At 39.1% G+C, this 21,176-nt stretch overlaps 1 protein-coding gene across 1 annotated transcript; it reads left to right on the top strand.

Moving 5' to 3' along the window:
- Positions 1 to 914: 914 nt before the first annotated feature.
- Meioc (meiosis specific with coiled-coil domain) lies at positions 915 to 19,331 on the top strand. The gene is made up of 8 exons (XM_037201127.1): positions 915 to 996; positions 1,516 to 1,650; positions 4,741 to 4,898; positions 7,627 to 7,731; positions 9,669 to 11,541; positions 12,130 to 12,264; positions 16,336 to 16,516; positions 17,598 to 19,331. The coding sequence occupies exons 1-8, from the start codon at positions 991 to 993 to the stop codon at positions 17,822 to 17,824; spliced, it is 2,820 nt and encodes a 939-aa protein (XP_037057022.1). The 5' UTR covers positions 915 to 990; the 3' UTR covers positions 17,825 to 19,331.
- Positions 19,332 to 21,176: the final 1,845 nt, after the last annotated feature.

The raw sequence follows: 21,176 nt of genomic DNA, 5'->3' as shown, positions 1-21,176 counted from the left end.
CATTTTGAGGCTTGCCTCGGGACGGGTCTTGCATTTTCTGTGACCATCACAGCCCTAATCAGCCTGCCTATGTCAACTGCTTGCAAGGTCCCTGGAATGGCTTTAAAACAACAGCAACAACAAAAATATAAAAAAAATAAATAAAAATAAAAACGACAAAAAAAAAAAAATTCAGGGTGCAGTTTGTTCAAAACGTCACATTCACATTTTGCACTCGAATACCTTCGCCCTAAAGGAAGCCTGAGCCTCGGACCGCGCACGCGCGGGCAGCTTGCTTCGCACCCTCTAACCGTTGCTACGAGGGTTTTGTTTCTTCGCCCTCTGGGAGAGGCTGCAGCAGTCTCTGGGGCTGGAGGCTCCGCGGAATTCTGGGAGCCAGACACAAAACGAAGCTGTTGGCACAGCGTCCGGGGCGGAGGGCTGGGTGAGGGGGGGTCCTCGGCCAGTTACTGTGCAATTTCCCTAATCTTCCGAGCACCGCTCCCAAGCCCGCCGGGCTGGCGCCCCCCCTCTCAGCCAATCAGCGGGCCGCGGCTCGTCCGTTCTGGCCAATCCCGAACGAGCTTACTTTGGGCGGGAAAATCCTAGACGTGGCCTGAGCGACGTCGCTCGGCTAACTGCTCCTCTCTTCGCCTTGTTGGAGTGGGGGGGCGGGGAGTAACAGCCCGGAGGCGGCCGCCCATTGGCTGGGCAGCGGGCCAATGAGGGGTGCGCGATGAGGGGCGCCGGGCCTGCGAGGCGTGGGCGGGGCGGGGCGCCGGCGGCCGGTGCCCAGTCGCGAGCCACGGGTCGCGATGTAACGGCTCCTCCTCTGTCGCACCCTCTCGGCTCCGGCCCCCCACCCACAGACCGGCTCCGGGCAGCGCCGAGGGCGGCCGCGGCAGCGGTGGGGTGCGGGCTGAGGGAGCCGGGCCTCGACGTCCTCCCTCATCCCCGTACCCCAGGAGCTGTAGCTCGTCCAGGAGGAGCTGGGGGCGGGGGGGCCCCGTCATGGAGGTGAGCGGCGGAGACACCTGCCGGCCCCGTCACCCCCAAGGCCTGAGGGAGGGACCTGAGGTAACCTGCGGGGCTTCGACGGTGGCGACCCGGGAGAGACGCCTCCGCGTCCGTCGGTCGGTCGGTCGGTCGGCACGCTTCCTGAAGGCGCCTGGGGCTCCGGCGGGGCGGGCGGGAAGAGGGGCCGTCGGCGGGGCCTGACGGGGCTTGGCGGGCCGACCGAGGCCTGGGTGTGGCGCCGCCGCCGCCGCCGCCGCCTCCTCCGTCGGCTGTCAGCCTGTCGAGGCGCCGAGGCCGTGCGGCCCGCAGCCTGCGTCCGTCCGTCAGGGCCGTCGAGGGTCCGCCTCGCAGAGCCGCCGCGCCGCACCGCGGCCGGCGGGGCGGAGGGAAGAGAGGGAAGCGGGGGCCGAAGCGAGGGGCCCCGAGTCCGCGCCCCCCACCCCCGGGATCTGCAGTGAGGCCGCCCCGGCTGCCGCCCCGTGGTGACCTCGCGTCTCCGTGTCCCCCCTCCCCGAGCAGCCGAAGGTGGCGTTCCGTGGAAGCGCGAACCGCTGCTGGAACCTCAGTGTCGACACCAGCAGCCGATTGTCCGACGTGTTCAACAGCATGATGCTGACCGGCTCCACGTCCTTCTACGATTGCTACAAAGCGCAGGTCCATGGTCGCGTTCAACGCCTTGCCCCCGTCCCCCCGTCCCCGTCCCCGTCCCCCTCCCGCCAGCTTCCTTCGTGACTCCCCTCCAGTCCCCCCACCCCACCCCCGCCTGTTCCTCGTCCCCGTCGGTGCTCTAGCTCAAACCCAGGACCTGGCACTCGCTACGGGCTGTACAGCGGAGCCTCGACTCTAGGCCCGTCTACGTTGAAAAAGCTCGACAGTCAGAAGCTGGGGGACACATTTTTTTTTTAATTGCATTTGTATTATCCTATAGAGAACCCAATTTTTTAAATTAAATGTTTTGGGGGAATAGGACGGGAATGTGCCGTGGCATACATGTGGAGTTCAGAGGACTTTTCAGAGTGGGCCCCGGGCTTTGAACTTAGGTCCTCAGGATTAGCAGCAAGCACCCCCACCCCCGAAAGCCATCTCACTGGTCCAGAGGAAAACATTTTAAATAGAGTTCGCATAATACACACTTGGCTTTGGAAATAAAAAAGGATTTTTTTTTCTCTAATTTTTAAAGTTTTTTATATGTATGATAGTTTTTCCAGCTTGTATGTCTGGGCACCACTTCCGGAAACCAGAAGAGGGCGTCAGATCTTCTGAAATGTGAGCCGCCATTGAACCTGGGTCCTCTGGAAGAGCAGACAGTGCTCTTAACCACTGAGTCATCTTTTCAGGCCAAGAAAAGATTTTTCTATTCTTTTTTTCTTTTTTGTTTTAAATAAAAGCTCAAACCCAGGACCTGGCACTTGCTATGTGCTGTACATCAGAGCTACAACTCTAGTCTCATATATGTTGAAAAAGCTCCACAGTCAGAATCTGAAAGCTGGGGAAACAGGTTTTTTTCTTTTAATTTTTTTATTGCAGTTATATTGTCCTATATGAACCTAAATTTTTAAAATTAAATTGGGGCGGGGAGCGGGGAGGGCAGAAACATGCCATAGCATACATGTGGAGATCAGAGAACTTTTTTATGTGTTTGCTTGCATGTCTATCTGTCTGAAACTGTTGGATCCACTGGAATTTAAGGTATACACAGTTTTGGGCCTTGGATTGTAGGACTTAAACCTGGATCCCCTGGGAGAGCAGCCAGTGCTCTTAACTGCTGAGCCATCTCTCCAGCCCCCCAAGAAAAGGTTTTTCATTGGCTCATTATTTTAGTAGATTTTTTTTTTTAAATCAAAAAGTATGTCCTTGGGCTAGGGATATAGCTTAGTTGATAGAGTGCTTGCCTAGCACACTCAGAGTTCTGAGAATGATACCTAGCACTGCATGAACTGAGTGTAGTAGTACAAACCTGTATTCCTAGTGCTGGAAAGGTGGAGGGGGAAAGATCAGACATTCAGGTCATCTTTAGTTTCTGAGACAGAGTCTGATACTGACCAGACTGGTCTTGAACTCATCGTATAGCTGAGGCTAACCTAATCCTCCTGCCTCCATCTCACAAGTGCTGGGATTGCAGATGAGGATCATCACACCCAATTTCTGGGATTTCCTTTTAATGGTAGTAATAGCTTTAAAATTTCTAAAGAGATGATAATATTTATATTTTTATTTATTTTATAATATCTCTTGGAAATACAAAGTAAGCTCAAAATTTAAAAGTTGTGAAAAAGGCCCTTGCTTAGGAGTAAGATCTTGAGTTTTGGCTCAATTTCATCATGTATTTGCTGTTGTTTTTTGTGTGTGTGTGTATTTGTTTTTGTTTTTTGTTTTTTGTGTATGTGTGATGATGGGCTAGTATTCTGCCACTGAGCTATATTCTCAGACCCAGTTTCTTTGTTTTGAAAATACAGAAGCCAGGTGGTGCTCTGCTTTTAATCCCAGTGTTTGGGAATCTGAGACAGGAGGATTGCTGTGAGTTCAAGGCCAGCTTGGGCTATAAAGTGAGTTCCAGGCCAGCCTGAGCTACAGAGTAAGACCCTGTCTCAACAACAACAAAGAGATAATATTTGTCTCCTAAGTTGATTAACCAAAATAATGTGTGTGGAATTTATATGAAAATTAGAGTTTTACGTAGTTGTATGTTTTTGTTGAATACATTTTGTAAAGCCGGGCATGGTTATGCACTCCTAATACCAGAACTTGAGAGATAGAGGCAAGAAGATAAAAAATTTTAGGCCATTCCTCGTGAGTTCAAGGCCAGCCTGGACTTTTTCTATTTAGGAAAAAAAGTGAATTTTGTGTATAATTTACTTAAAATAATACCACTAATATCCACACAAAGTCTTCTGTGTTTAAAATATTAAAACACAGCAGTTATAGCTATCAATAAGTTGTTGCACAGAAAAACCTAAAGGAATGATGTCTACTTCCATTATTTTTAACTTAACCTTTAAATTGAAATTATTATTGTGTATGATATGGACATGTGAGTATACGTGCACACATTCCATGGCACACAGAGAGAGGACAGCTTTTGGAGTTCCGTCCTTCCATTGTGGGTTCCAGGTCAACAGGCCTTCAAGGACAAGCACTTTTACCCTCTGAGCCATGTCTCTGCTCCTACCTTTATGAATTAAAAACGATTACACTTAACATTTTTGGGGGTGGGAGACACAGGGCACTTGTGCCCATGGCACATGTGTGCAAGTCAGAGGGCAACTTGAATGTTACGAGTTGACTCTGTCCTTCCACCACATGCAAACTCAAGTCGTCAGACTTGGCGGCAAGCACCTGTACTCACTGAACCATCTCACTTGCTGATCCCTTTTTTCTAATGTAAGAGAGCTGTTAATGGAGATTTGATTATCTTTAGTTTTAACAAAAGATCTAGATCTAATTAATAACTTTTGTACATCAAAATTTATTGCAACACAAACATGTTTTTTTATGTACTGTCTGTATTTGTTTCAGTGTCAGTACTGTAACAGAGTTGAGGAATTTCAGCAAATTGTAATGGCCAGCAAATGTTTACATTCCAGCTTTTGGCAGAAGTCTTGAGATAATTATGTTCTAGCGTTGAATATCGTTATCTGAACTCCTAACACTTGCATTATTATGTTTCATTATTATTTTGCTAATACTCTCTAATAAATGAAATTTTGATCTCTCTGATGTAGAAATATTTCCTTAAAATTTCAGAATGAAGACAATGTAGACCTAAGGCAGACCTGCACTCCACTCTCTTCATCAACAGAGTATGCAAACTCTATAGACTCCTCACTCTTCTATGCACCATGGTCTACTTACGGAGACGATATCAAACAACCTCCTAGTTCTCAGATCAATGTAAAGAACAGGTAAATGGATACATTGATCAGGCCAAATGGGTTGTTGGTTTTAAGTCTGATTTCACAGGGATCAAAGTATATTGGATTTCTAGCTCTTCTATTTTAATATTGTGGGATTATAACTTTATGTTCATCAAAGTTTTAAGAAAGCTTAAACTAGTCAGTTATTTGTGTATAATTTTTAGTTCATGTTTTTAGACAGAGTTTGGCTTCTTATTTGTCATCCTTCTGCCTTTACCTCTTGAGTGCTGGGATTGCAGTAACACATAGTCTCAAATTTCTTAAAATTTTTTTTAGAGTATTTTCCATGTATAGGTGTTTTGCTTGCATGTCTGTGTACCGTGTGTGTGCCTGTTGCCCATGGAGGTCAGATGGGTGTTGAATCCCCTGAAACTGTAGTTATGGTTTGTTGTGAGTCACCATGTGGTGACTGGTAACTGAACCTGAGTCCTCTATAAGAGCAACAATTGTGGCTGGGTGGTGGTGGTGCACACCTTTAATCTGAGCACTCGGGAGGCAGAGCCAGATGGATCTCTATGAGTTCTAGGCCAGCCTGGTCTACAGAGTGAGATCCAGGACAGGCACCAAAAGTACACAGAGAAATTCCGTCTCAAAAACAAAACAAAACAAACAAAAAGCAACAAGTGCTCTTAAGCACTGAAACACTTCTCAGACCCCAAATCACAGGTTTCTTAAGTTCTTCTTTCTAAAGATAACATTTTTAAAATTTAAGAAATGCACACGCGCACGTAGAAGTTAGAGGACAGCTTGAGAGAGTTGATTCCCTTCTTTTACCATGTAGGTCCCAGGGATGGAGCTCAGGTCATTAGGCTTGGTGGTAAGCACTTTTTCCCACAGAGCCATCTTGCCAACCCTAAACATAATTAAAATGTTTAGGGTTAGGGGCCTAGAGAGATGGCTCAGTGGTTAAAAGCACTAGCTGCTCTTCAGAGTTCTGAGTTCAATTCTTAGCAAACATATGGCAGCTCACAACCATCTATAACCATCTATATAATGGTTGTGTATATACATATAAATACGTATATAAGTGTGTGTATATGTGTATGTATATATATGTATGTATGTAAGTATGGGCTAGAGAGATGGCTCAGCCATTAAAGGCTAGGCTCACAACCAAAAAATAAAATATAAGTATACACACACACACACACACACACACATACACATACACATATAACACTACAGAAAACTATTAGAAGGAGAAGCTTAGGAGTGATGTTTTACATTATTTTAATTTACATATAAGGGAGCTATTAATGGAGGCTTGATATATCTTTAGTTTTATAAGGAAGCAGATATTTGTTGAATCCTACTCATTAAAAACATTGAAAATTTAAAGTTATGGGTAATGAAATATTAGACTATATAATACACAATTCTTCAAAAATAATTGAAGTTAATAGATGCCATTGAAAAATTCAAGGGCCAGGTATGGTGGCACACTCCTTCAAAGCCAGCACTTGAGAAGCAGAGACAGGCAGATCTCTGTGAGTTCAAGGCCAGCCTGGTCTACATAGTGAACTCCAGAACAGCCAGAGTTACAAAGTGACTGTCTATGTAAAAAAAAAAAAAAAGAGAGAGAGAGAGAGAAAAAGAAAAAAATTCAAACTTCATAAAAATATGTGCTAAAGAAAAGTAAAACTTTACTTTGACCACTCTGTATTTTTTCCCACAATTGTAAATATTAATGGTTTGGCAAATATTAAATAAAGAATGTTCTAGATCTTATATACAAAGAAAATTTCATATTGAACCTTTATAAAGTAACATTGTATAGTGGAAAAGTATTAGAGTTGATGGCACCAGTTTTTGTTTAATGTATAGTTTGTAAGTCACATACCCTTGTAGTATAATTTTAATATTTCAAATGATTTTCTATTCAACAGATAACTAGATGACTATTAATGTTTACCTTTCTCAATTAAATATTTTAGTGTTAGTCAAATATATTTTTATTTCTAAAATATCCCAACAATCTGAAGTGTTGGAAAGAAAATAAGAAAAAAATCTCTCTTGTTGGTTCAAGCAGGTTACTAAGCTGGCCTCAAACAACTCAGTTTTTATTTTTGTTGTTTTCTTTTTGAGACAGTGTCTCTCTACATAATCCTAGCTGTCCTGGAATTCACTATGTAGACCAGGCTGGCCTTGAAGTCATAGATACCTGCCTGCCTCTTCCTCTAGAGTGCTGACGTTGAAGGAATGTGCCACTATGCCCAGCTTCATTTAGTTTTAAAATAACAAATGAAAAGACTGAACAGATTTAGAATGGTGTATAATTGAACTAGACATGCTTTCAGGTGTGCTACCAAGCATTTCTCTAACACTCTAATTCAGACATTTGTATCTTGGTCACTTAAAATTAATAGCATATGTTATAGAGAAATGAGAAACATTTTGTAAACTAGATATAGGACTTGAAATGGAGAAATATTTATGTATAGTAGATAATATACTGAACTTAGAAAATGTTCTTGTCTTTTCCTTGTTTGAAATGCTGTAGAGAGTCAGTCTAAATATCTTACTGAAAAGATGATTAGAGGGGATGGTACTGTAGCTCAAGATTAGAATACTTGTCTAGCATAAATGAGGTCCTAGGTTTGATCTTTAGCACCATGAAAGAAAAATGAATAAAAAAGAAAAATAATGGAATATGTATAGAAGGAGAAATTGATATATTTTAATAAATATATAGTTCATATATGATATTCATTTTTAGGGTTCAGACCGAAAGAAATGACTATGGCAGTGAAACAGACTTATACGGACTTGTGTCTAACATTTTGGAAGAACAGGATAAGTCACAGCCCTATTTTGCTGAAGGGTTAGTATATAAACTTTATAGTGTATAATGGACCTTTTAGTGGACATATACTAGGTTACTTTGTTGTTTAACATTTATTTTTATTTAACAGTGGATCATAGGATAGTAGTAGATATTTTCAAATATTTGTTTCTAGGAGCCTTGATTTTGCTGAAGTACTTTCCATACAATTGAAAGTTCAGCCTAAGGTTTTATTTGCTTAAGAACTTTGATTTGAAAAAATATTCTTGCATAATTCATAGTTATTTCCCTTGAGTTCATGAGCTAAAGTTTGGCTTAAGGAACATAAGTTCCAAGAAGCTTTAAACTTAGACCTCGAAGGATAAAACTCATTACTCATTGCAGAAATACATATGGATTTTATTCGTGCAGTAGAAGTTTAAAATGTTTTAATTGTTTTATTTGGGTGTGGAGGCCATATTACCCAAGTGCCCTATTAATAAATAAGAAAATATGCCATACACATGTAACTAGTTAAAATACTTTAGTTTCAAAAATATTTTAAGCAAAACATCTTTTTTCATTAAAAATTGTGGTCAACACACTTTTGAATTATATAATAATCTATTCAAAGAAAAAACTATCTGCTTAGCACAAACAGTTCGTGTAAGACCCATAAGTCTACCTCAGGCCTTGATTAACAACTTTTAGAAAAGTGTAGTGAAGATATTAAAATTAAAATCATATAGTCATTCATTGCTTAATGATGGGGACAGGTTCCAAGAAATGCATCAATAAACTATTGCACTGTCACAGGAACAGTTCCTACCCAAAGCTAAATAGTACAGGCCAATCATTCAGTGTGACTTCTTGATGTAGTCAAAAGGCACAGTAACTGTGAAGTGCTCTGAGTGGGTGCACATGACTGTAATCTCAATTTGGGCTAAGGTAGTACAATCCAGAGTAGGAGGCCATCCTGGGCTACCTAGAGGGTTTAAGCATTTGGAGTTGACTTTGGCTTTATAACAAGATGCTGTCTACAAATAGACAAGTCAGAGAGAGAAATGGCAGTGTAACCATAGAATACACAAGGCTGATGCTAGTGTAATGACATTTTACAGTTAATTTATTATTTTTTTTTAAAAAAACATGCAATAAAAACACAGAGGGGCTGGAAAGATGCCTTAGTGGTTAAGAGTACTTGCTACTCTTCCAAAGAACCCAACCTCATTTTTCAGCACCCATGTGAGATGGTTCACAACCTTTTGTGTATCCAGCTTTAGGGGATTTAATGCCTTTGGCCCCCGAGGAAACTGAACAAACATGGACATACCCACTTGTAGACACATACACAAACATAATTAAAAATAATGAAAACAAATTGAAATTTTTAAATATACTACAGTAAGTGCATAAACTAGTAACATAGTCAAATCATCACCTAATATAGTACACATAGCTGTGTACTATATTATTAAAACTGGCAGTGCAGTAAGCTTGTTTACACTAGCATCACAAACATAAGTAATGACTTGTGCTATGTCACTGTGTGTGCTATCTCACATTTATTTGGCACACAGCTCTTTTTTTTTTTTTTTTTTTTTTAAGATTTATTTATAATGTATACAGTGTCCTGTCTGCATGTATGCCTGCATGACAGAAGAGGGCACCAGATCTCATTACAGATGGGTGTGAGCCACCATGTGGTTGCTGGGAATTGAACTCAGTATCTCTGGAAAAGCAGCCAGTGCTCTTAACCTCTGAGCCATCTCTCTAGCCCCTGGCCCACACCTCTTACAACAGATAGCACATTTCATATGATTGAATTGTTTGGAAGCAGTGGTAGTTGGGAAAGATTGGTGAAGTGTTGGGTAAGAGAAATGGTTTTTTGTTTTAGTTTGGTTTTTTTGTTTGTTTTTTGAATCTTTCCTAATGTTTCCAGAGGAAATAAAGTCTCCAAGACTGAAATTGTAATTAAATATGTTTACTTGTTCTAGGACCTGCTCCTCCAATTTAAAATCAGTTTGGCCAATGAACACAAGCAGATTTGTAGATCACCATGACCTCTTAACAGAAACCAAAAGGCCAATAGATACAACTATCTCTCAGCAAGCTTTTTATAGTGGTGAATCTGTGTCAGCAGTGGAAAAGCAATACTTGCATAATAATAATCTCACACCACAACAAAAAATAGATGAACTTTATCATGGATATACTGGTTTAGATCTTGAAGAACAATGGTTGTACCTCTCAAGAAGTGATCATTCTAATTGTTACAATATTCAGACAAATGATACAGTTAAGGCAACTTTCCAAGAATATCCATTTATTAAAAACTGTTTTACACCACAAACAGGTCTGTCTGATATCATGAAAGAATCAGGAATTGATACTTACTCTTATGGAAGAGAGAAAATATGTGCTAAGGGTCTTGAAACACCATTACAGCATAAAAGGGCAGAGATATTTCTTTCCCAATTTAATAGATATAATGAAAATGCTGATTATTGTAGATACCCAGAATATGCTCATCCTAATAAGGCAAAGCTTAACAAATGTTCAAATTTTAGTGTTCAAGATGGTAAAAAATTAGCCAATGGCACACCTGAAACACCGACCGTGGAAGCAGATGCCTATACGAAGTTATTTCAAGTTAAACCAGCAAATCAGAAAAAAATGGAAGAGACAATACCTGACCAGCAGAATTTTGCATTTCCAAAAACAACATCACATCTGACAGAAAAACAGTTTGCAAAGGAAGCAGCATTCACCGCTGATTTTGGCTTAAAATCAGAATATGGACTAAAGCCTCACACAGCTTGTCCAGCTAATAATGATTTTGCTAATGTCACTGAAAAGCAACAGTTTGCTAAGCCTGATCCCCTAAACTCTGAATATTTTAAATCAGTGAATTTATTCTCAAATTCAGCAACATCTTCAGGAGGTATCAGTTTAAACAGACCAACTTGGATGAATGTTCAAACAAAAAATAACCTTCCTATTCCTTATCGAAATCAAGGTAACTTGATGAAATTAAATAGTCATTTAAGTGCAGCTTCAAAAGGTTCTAACCATTCTTCAGATTTCCCCCAACTATCGTCTACAAATTTAACCTCAAACAGCAATTTATTTCAGAAGTATTGCCAAGAAAACCCGTCAGCGTTTTCTAGTTTTGATTTTAGTTACAACGGTGCAGAAAGAATTCAATCCGTGAATCACATGGAAGGACTAACAAAGACTGGAGAAGACAATCTCTTTGAATCGGTTACAGAGAAGAAAATAAAGCAGCCGAATGGATTTTGTGATAGCTATTCAGCTTCACAATATGGGATAATAGAAAATGTAAACAAACATAATTTTCAAGCCAAGCCCCAGAGTGGACATTATGATCCTGAAGACATTCCAAAGCATTTTGATGGGTTACCTCAAAATACATACCAAGATCTGTTAGAGTCACAGGGTCATTTTAATAGCCACAGACAAGGAAGTGGAGACAGCAATATTAATAGCCGTGTGAATCGCACACAGACCTCATGCTTTTCTAATAATTATATGATGGGAGATTTACGACATAATCAGGGTTTTCAACAACTTGGTTCAAATGGGTTTCCCCTAAGATCTACCCACCCGTTTGGCCACTCAGTTGTCCCACTGTTGGATTCCTATGATTTGTTTTCTTATGATGACTTAAGCCATTTATATCCTTATTTTAATGATATGATGTATGGTGATAATTCCTTTTCTGGCTTTGTGCCAACGTTTGGATTTCAAAGACCAATTAAAACCCGAAGTGGACCAGCTAGTGAGCTTCATATTCGTCTAGAAGAGTGCTATGAACAATGGAGAGCATTAGAAAAGGAGAGGAAAAAGGTAACCACCCATTTAGAAGTAATAGTATGTTCCATCTGCTTCTCTTTGTTAACCTCAGTATGATTTAAGTACTTATTCTTAAGATGAATTCTTCTGTAATGTATTTAAATTCATTGCTATAAGGACTTAGCTAGGTTATTTAAAGATTGAAAGATCGGGGTTTTGAAACAGTTGTTCTCTTTTTAAATTTTCTATGAAGTAGATTTTCTTTTTTAAAGTATTAAATTGCTGGAGAGTATTAAAGTATAAGTATGAGAAAATTATGGTATTGTGGCTTATATTTATTTTTTTTTCTTTTTTTTTTTTGAGACAGGGTTTCTCTGTGTAGCCCTGGTTGTCCAGGAACTCACTCTGTAGTGACCTCAAACTCACAGAGATCCTCCTGCTTCTGCCCGCCAAGTGCTGGGATTAAAATCACCACCCAGCTCAGATTTTCATTTTCTAAGTTATACTATAACTGTGGTTTTTATTAGTTGCATTTTGATACCAAAACAATTTTATTTAAAGAGAAATTTTTTCTGTTTCTTAGAGCTGTGAAAGATATTATTCACTTTTTAAAAGCTAGTATCTAAAAATTATATTTTACAGACTGAATTAGCCCTTGCCAAGAATTATCCAGGAAAAAAAGTATCCAGTACTAATAATACTCCAATTCCAAGATTGACTTCCAACCCATCTAGAGTTGATCGCTTAATTGTGGATGAACTTCGAGAACAAGCCAGAGTAAGCTGTAAAAACATCCAATAGTGGTCTTTTTTAAATTACTTGATAAAAATTTAAAGGATTTTAGCAAGTTAGAGTTGTGAAGGATTTTATTATTACATTTACAGCCAGGTGTGATGGCATATGTATAAACTCTGCATTTGGGAGGTGGAGGCAGGAGGATCAAGAGTTTAAGGCCAGCCTCAGCTGTAATACTGAGTTTGATAACAACCTGGGCTGAAAACAAACAAAAAAATACAGTAAAACCACTTACAGATAGCTTACAAAAAGTTCTTTTGTGTGTATATTTGAGTGTGTGCGCACGCGCATATTGAGTCCATAGGTTGACATTAGGTATCTTCCTCAATTGCTTTCCACCTTATTTTTTGAGACAGTCTCAACTGAACCTGGAGCTCACTGATTTATCTAGGCTAGCTCACTTCCTTAGCACTGGGATTACAGGTGCACACCACTGTGTTTGGCTTTAAGAAACAAAAGTTTGCTGGGGGTGGGAGAGGGGGCAGAGCCAGGCGGATCTCTGTGAGTTCGAGGCCAGCCTGGGATACCAAGTGAGTTTCAGGAAAGGTGCAAAGCTACACAGAGAAACCCTGTCTCTAGAAACAAAAACAAAAACAAAAACAAAAAAAAAAAAAACAAAAAAGAAACAAAGGTTCTGGGGATCTGAACTCAGGTTCTCATGCTTGCTCAGCTAGCACTTTATTGACTGAGCTACCTCCCCAACACACCTCAAATATGTTCATCTTTGTTCTATAACTATGATGAATATTAGAGAAAGACAAGAATAGTTCCATTTAGTCTTTTAATTTGTAATCATTTAGTAAGTCATTTGAGTGGGCTAGAGATAGCTGTCAATCAGTGGTAGACTTATCCCTAACATGTGTGAAGCCCTGACTTCCATTCCCAGCACCATAACATAATATTTTTAGTAATCTAAAGAAACCCATGTTGGCATCTAATCCCCAACGGAAAGAATGCTTTTGAAATCCAACACTTTAAAGTGCTTTAAAAAGCCTGAAAGAAGCCAGGTGGTGGTGGCACACACCTTTAATCCCAGCCAGGCAGATCTCTGTGAGTTCGAGGCCAGCCTGGACTACCAAGTGAGTTTCAGGAAAGGCGCAAAGCTACACAGAGAAACCCTGTCTCGAAAAACCAAAGATAAAATAAAATAAAAGCCTGAAAGATGGCTCAATGTGTAAAGGTGTTTAATGTGGAGGCTGATAACCTAAATTCAATCCCTGGAACCCACGTGGTGGGTGGAAGAAGAGAACCAACTCCTGTAAGTTAATCCTCTGATTTTTCACATATGGGTCATGCATATGTATACCCACACACGTACATAGAAAAATGAGTAAGTGTAGGAGACGGAGAGATTATTTAGTTACGAGCATGTACTGCTCTTGTAGAAGACTCGAGTTCAATTTACAGCACCCTCATCAGGCAGCACAACCACCAACTGGAGCAACAGAAAATTCAGGCCCCTTTTCTGGTCTCTAAGGACACCTGCATTCACATGCACATAACCCAGGTACATGCGTGCATGCACACATACACACATACACACACACAAATCTTTAAAAAATGTTAAAAAATGAAAACTATGACATCCCATAATACCTTTCACTATATATTGCTAATTACCTGCCCATTGCCTTCTTGGTCCCCTTCTCCGTTTAAGTAATCTCTCTGCTTTTGTCATACACATTCCAATCTAGCTTCCACATGATAGAAAACAAAACAAAATGTGTCTTTCTTGCCTCCATTACCCTCCTGTTCCTCCCCTATTTAGAAACATGATTTTTAGCTCACTGGAGTTTTTGCATACTTTTTTTAAATCTATTCACCCCTCAAAGATCTAACTGGTGTACAATAGGAGGAAAATATTTAACACTTGGAACAGACTTGTTAATAATTAGTTCCCGGGGTTGGAGATTTAGCTCAGTGGTAGAGTGCTTGCCTAGCAAATGCAAGGCCCTGGGTTTTGTCCTCAGCTCCAGAAAATAATAATAATAATAATAATAATAATAATAATAATAATAATAATAATTAGTTCCCAATGATGATTATTTTATTTACTTGATATTCACATGTCGGTTAATCAAAAAGTTCTTAATTTACATTGTTTAGATTTTGACAGATGTTAGGCATATTAAACATATTCCCCATACTAATTTAATATACCCAGTAACATTTTAGCTTTGCACATGCATGAAAGTGTGGTGTATATGTATATATAAGTATGTATGTGTGTGTATATAGATATATGTGTGTGTGTGTGTGTGTGTGTGTGTGTGTATTTTACACCTATGTGGGTATATATGTATGTGTGTGCACATACCTGTAGAGGCCAGAGGTTAGTATTGAGTATCACCGTATATATTGAGGCAGTGTCTTTCACTTGAACTCATAACTCATCAGTTTGGATAATCTAGCTAGCAAGTTTGCCCAGGGGATGCTGTCTCTGTGGTATTCTAGGCAGACTGCCAAAATCTACATATGAGTGCTGGGAATCTGAACTCTGGTATTTGCACTTAGGTGGCAAGCACTTTATCTAGCAATCCATCTCCCTAGCTCTGGTGCCATCTTTTTGTTTTGGGGGGTTTTGTTGTTGCTGTTTTTGTGTGGCACATGTGTGTCGTGCCCCCCTCCCATGCTCAGACAGGGTTTCTCTGTGTAGCCTGGCTGTGTCCTGGGACTTGCTTTGTAGACCAGGCTGTCCTTGAGCTCAGAGATCCACCTGCCTCTGCCTCCCAAGTGCTAAGATTAAAGTTTTTTTTTTTTTTAAGATTTATTTGTTTTATGTATATGAGTGCTCTATCTGCATGTACACCTTTATGCCAGAAGAGGGTATCAGATCACACTATAGATGGTTGTGACCCACCATGTGGTTGCTGGGAATTGAACTCAGGATGTGAAGAGCAGTCATTACTCTTAACCGCTGAGCCATCTCTCTAGCCCCTGGTGCCATTTTTAAAGCTCATTAACAAAAAGACTGGGAACTTTCCTGGGACTGGAGATAGTGTAGCTCAGTTGATAGAATGCTTGTCTAGCACACACAAAAAGCCCTAGCACAACATAAGCCAAATATGGTGGTGCACACCTGTAGTCCCAGCACTAGAATCAGTACACATTTTCATTAGCATATAATTTGTTGTATCATTTCAATGTAAACTTAAACCTGTATCGTCTGTATTATAGATGCCTTAAAACTACAGATGTGGCTGGAGAGATATCTCAGAGGTTAAGAATGCTTCCTGCTCTTTCACAGAACATGAGTTTGGTTCTTAGTGGGCTGCACAGTGGGCTGCAGAAGCTCCCATAATCTCTTCTGGTCTCTTAAGACACACATAGACACACAGACAGATGCACACACACACACACACACACACACACACACACACACACACACACACACTCGTGCTTGCATGTGCAAAATCTTTTACAAAAAAAAAAAAAAAAAAGCTGTTAGTTACAATTATCTGTTTCTGTATTCCAAAAAGAAAACATTGGAGACCTGGAAAAAGAACTTATTGAGGTCAGGATTAATCAATAGTTCTTGTCCTTTATTTGTTTGTTTGTTTTCCTTTTTTTTTTTTTTTTTTTTTTTTGAGACAGTATCTTACTATGTAGCTGTGGCTGGTCTGGAAATTGCTATGTGGTCCATGCCTCGAACTTACAGAGGTCTGCCTTCCTCTGTCTCCTCGGTGCTGGGATTAAGGTGTGTGTCATCACACCTGGCTGTACTTGTCCCTTTAACTCAATTCTCCTTTAGGTGGTTCTTACTAACAGTCTTCTGTTTATGACTTGTCAAAAACAATATCAGATCTTATCTTTGTACTGTCAGTGACATGGCTGTTTAATATTTCATTTTTTCATTGTTTATTCTCAGTACTCAACTACAACTTTTAGAATTAATATACACAAGCAAGTATAAAACTTTCCATTTTTATTTCCCCTAGCATAGTATTAGGACACAGTAAGCATCCATTTATTTACTAAATGATTATTGTTGCTCTCCTCCCTGCTATGTTTCATTAAAGACTTGTTTGCCTTATCAAAATTTGTTTCCCTCAGGTTGTGACTTTACTAGGCAAAATGGAACGTCTTCGAAGCTCTCCCCTTCATGCTAATATCTCTACTGCTCTTGATAGACACTTGGAGTCGATTCACATTGTACAGTCACGTAGAAAGGATGAAATTGTTAATGCTTCAAATCGGCAAAGACAAGGAGTGCCTAGGTGCCAAGATGACAGAGGTACAAATGTTTTGGGGTTTTGTTTGCTTATATATATATACATACATATATATGTTTGTTTGTTTATTGGTTTTTCAAGGCAGAGTTTCTCTGTGTAGTTTTGGTGCCCGTTCTGGAGCTTGCTCTCTAGACCAGGCCGGCGTCAAACTCACAGAGATCTACCTGGCTTTGCCTCCCGAGTGCTGGGATTAAAGGCATGTGCCACTACCACCTGGCTTTAATTTATGTTTTATGTATGAGTGTTCATACATAAGATAGGGCATTATATTCTGTTATATATAGTTGTGAGCCATCATGTGGTTGCTGGGAATTGAACTCAGGACCTCTGGAAGAGCAGCCAATGCTCTGCTGAGCCATCTCTCCAGCCCCAGAAGTACAAATGTTAATGCAAACTCTTTTGATAAAGCAGTGTAATAATTTGAATATTAATAAAATCAGATCTGAAATTAAAAGATTGGATTTTTTTTTTATTTATCTATTTATTGTGTTCTGCATGTATGCCTGCAGGCCAGAAGAGGGCACCAGATCTCTTATAGATGGTTGTGGGCTTCCATGTTGTTGCTGGGAATTGAACTCAGTATCTCTGGAAGAGCAGCCAGTGCTTTTAACCTCTGAGCTGTATCTCCAGTCCAAAAGATTGGGTTTCTAAAAGTAATACTTATCTAAATAACAAATTAGCAAATGATCACTATATTACTTATTCCCAAAGTATTTTGTTCTGTTTTGTTAATTTTATACACTTAATCATAATACTTGTCTTTTTTTTTATTTTTATTTTTAGTGTCTATTATTGGATTTTTTAAAGTGTAAACTCAATTGGAATTTAATACCTGTCTTAAGATACAGTCTCTTTTACCAAAGCATGGTCATTGCTATATAGATCAAAGATAAAGTAATAATACTTTTAAGTAGTTTAAAAAACAAGGTACTTCATTAGCTTAGCCATCACCATTTTTGTAAAAAAAAAAAAAAAAAAAAAAAAAAAATTAATGTTTGACCATTTAATAGCAACAGCACTGAGCTGCTTAAGATGTAAGGGGTATTTAAGTGAATAATAAGAAATAACCTATTTATTTTACAGATGTTTTTGCTCTTGCTACAGCAATTAAAGAGATGTGTGTAGCTACTCGGAAAGCACGCACTACCCTGTGGTGTGCACTGCAGATGACCTTGCCAAAAACAGCAAGTACATCGGGCCAAGCTGACATGGAAAAGGCTTTCCAAGATCTAGTAAACTGTGAAGATAAAGTCCATGAAATAAATAGTAGCAATTCAATGAACCAGAGAGGTGAAACAAATAAACATTAAGGAAATGCCAGCAGAAGGAAGAGTTTAAAAGCTGATAAGTAAATGTATCAAGATGTGCTAAAATTTTTAATGAACTTGTCAAACTTTCAGTACATTAATTTTCTTTCAGATTTAAAGTTCATACTTCAATGAAGTCTAACTTCTATTTAAAAATCTGCTTGGAATGAATCAGATACAGTTTAAAGTGAACTCAAAGGTAAAGATGATTACTCCAGGAGTTCTGAGTAGTCAAAGATAGCAAGTTTATTTAATTAAATATCCCCTTACGGCTAAAAATTGCTTAGATCCATTCTTCAGTGCAGGTAAATGCAAATGTGAAATTCTTCTAGGAGATAAGTTTCATTTAGTTCTGCCTTAATAAGTGTAATTCCAAATAATGAGTCTAAGTGACTGTAACCCAATTATGGTTACAGTTTAGTAAACAAGACAAGTTTTGATTGTGATTTAAAAGTATTTTCCTTATAAAACTGGATAATACCTAGAAAACAAAGGAAAACAAAGATAAACCCAATATTCATGTAAAAATTTAATATTTAAAATACTACCATATTTATAAATTGAAATCTTAGTGTCTAAGTATATGGAGGGAAATGCATCTGATTCTCCTAAATTAGTGATAAAAGTGCCAGTGTGAAAACCATGCAAGTTACTGAATATAAAACCTGTTCAAATCATTAGTGTATATTCTTTAAATTTTAATTATACTATCAATTATTAAATATTTCCAATTTCAAAGTATTTAATTGAATCAAAATAAAACATTCCTTTATTTGGATCTTTTAGACTCGATGCCCAGTAACTAAAATAATGACTCTTGTTTTAATACCCTTAGTTTGCTGTCTTTGATGAGGGTATCACGAAGTTCTAAAATGTATTTTTTAGGTTAATCTTTAACTAGTTTAGTTTTGCCAATTAGTTAGTGTATATTTTGTGTAGTTATGTTCATTTGTTTGCTTCTGTATTTTTTAAAAAGAACAATTGAAAGCTTGGCTTTTTCTGTTTCTCATCACTTAATATCTTTGTATTAGAACCTGAATAATTTATTCATTAATATGAAATGTTGGTATTATGTGACTCAGAAGATCTTGGGTTTTAAAGTTTCTAGCATGAGTTAAACTATAATATAATGTACTGATGAAATTTAATTGAAATATCCTTGACTAGAAACACTGATGTTTTTGATGTTAGTGTTTTTTCTTAGCTTTAGAAATCCTGGTATTAAAAAAAAAAAGAGTGTAATCACACCACATAAATTTTCTTAGATGATGTGCGGAAGAAACTGATTGAGAATGCAGGAGTAACTGTAGGGAGAAACATTTTGATCACTGATATGCCTAGAACTACCAAATGAATTACATTGAGGGTAGTCAAATAAAATAGACCACTCCACCACAGTCACTGCATAGAAAGTGGTTAAGTTTGACATAAAACATGTTGAATGTTATGAAAACAAATATTGTACTGAATTTAGTCTCTCAGGAAAAAATAAATTACTTTGTTGAAAATATTTGGTTTCATTTTTTACATTTGTGTTAATTTCTAACATTGTATTATTTCTGTCTAAAAACCACATGAATTTCATTTAGCTGAAAAGAGCCTTTCTGGTTTCAATTTCATTCGTTTTTTTTTTTTTTTTTTTTTAAGATTTATTTATTTATTATGTATACAGTTGAGGGCACCAGATCTCATTACAGATGGTTGTGAGCCACCATGTGGTTGCTGGGAATTGAACTCAGGACCTCTGGAAGAGCAGTCGGTGCTCTTAACCTCTGAGCCATCTCTCCAGCCCCCTCAATTTCATTCCTAACACCTAAGAATATTGGTAGATGATTGTGATTCAGATTAGATTCCACTTGACCTCTTTTAAAGATGAAACTTGCTTTGCCTTGCTTAATAAGAACTCTAGGGAGACCTTTACAGGACAGTGGTCATAAGTGATACACCTGTCTGTTAAGGAAACCAAACCGTGGGCTGGGGAGGAAGCTCAGTTGGGTGAATGCTTACAGAGTACGCAAGAGAGCCTGGGTTGCTCCTAGGCACTGTATAAACCTTGTGTGGTGCATGCCTGTAATCCAGCATTAGTGAGGGGAGGGCGAGAGAATCAGGAAGTCAAAGCTATCATCAATGACAATGTTCTTGAGGCTAGATTTAGCACTTGAGAGTTGGGAGGTCGAGGCAGGAGAATCAGAAGGCAAAGCCCAGCCTCGGCTAAATAAAGGCCAGTTGTGGCTCTCTTGTCACAACCAAGATCTTTGAAATGTTGCTTTAGTACTATTTTCTATAGTACAGGATCCCCACAGGCAAACCTCTATCTCCAAAAAGTATTTACATTACTATTCTTTTTTTTGTTTGTTTGTTTTTGTTTTTGTTTTTGGAGACAGGGTTTCTCCGTATAGCTTTGCGCCTTTCTTGGAACTCACTTGGTAGCCCAGGCTGGCCTCGAACTCACAGAGATCCACCTGGCTCTGCCTCCCGAGTGCTGGGATTAAAGGCGTGCGCCACCACTGCCCGGCTACATTGCTATTCTTAATGGTAGCAAAATTACAGTTATGAAATAGCAACAAAAATAACTATGGTTGGGGGTCAGTCAGCACGACATGAGGAACTACGTTAAAGGGTTTCGGCATTAGGAAGGTTGCCGTGGGTTCCTAGTTGTCCTGGAACTTGTTATGTGAGCCTCCGGCTTGCGGTGATGCTGCTGTTCCTGCCTCCCCAGTGATTATAGTCATGTATTATAGGCATGTACCACTACACCTTGCTAGATGGTTCTTAAATGCTTCTAAATTGCAGCTTACAAAAATATTAAAAATTACCACATAAAATGTTCTCTAATTCAAAGAAATGTATTTTTCTTTTTAAATTTGTGTGTACATGCATACACATATGCCACAGTGGGTGTGCGGGTCAGAGGACAACTTTCTATAGTCGGTCTCTCCTAACACCATGTGGATCCTGGAGAGTGAACTCATCAGGATTGGCAGCACATGCCTTTACCCACTCAACTGATATAGCCCATGTTTTTATTTTATTTTAAAAGTGTATGTCTGTGTGTTAGTAAGCACACATAAACACATAGAATAAAAGAAATGGCTGGGCGGTGGTGGCCTTTAATCCCAGCAATCGGGAGGCAGAGGCAGGCAGATCTGAGTTCGAGGCCAGCCTGGTCTACAGAACGAGATCTAGGACAGGCACCAAAGCTACACAGAGAAACCCTGTCTCGAAAAACAAAAATAAAACAAAACAAAAAAAAATGCTTTTTAAATTCGATAGAGAAAGCAAGGAAGACACCATACACAAATATATATAAAGGTATTTGAAACTTACCTTAAGTCATTCTATCATTACCCTTTCC

Source organism: Peromyscus leucopus, chromosome 8b (genome assembly GCF_004664715.2).
Source record: "Peromyscus leucopus breed LL Stock chromosome 8b, UCI_PerLeu_2.1, whole genome shotgun sequence".
Classification (NCBI taxonomy): Eukaryota; Metazoa; Chordata; class Mammalia; order Rodentia; family Cricetidae; genus Peromyscus; species Peromyscus leucopus.
The sequence above is the reverse complement of the archived record's forward strand: the minus strand, read 5'-3'. Positions and strand labels throughout refer to the sequence as shown.

Excerpts from the sequence above, each read along its gene's own strand:
- Meioc (XM_037201127.1), top strand. Across the intron at positions 1,651-4,740 it reads ACGATTGCTACAAAGCGCAG|AATGAAGACAATGTAGACCT; the intron begins GTCCATGGTCGC and ends TTAAAATTTCAG. Across the intron at positions 12,265-16,335 it reads AACTTCGAGAACAAGCCAGA|GTTGTGACTTTACTAGGCAA; the intron begins GTAAGCTGTAAA and ends TGTTTCCCTCAG.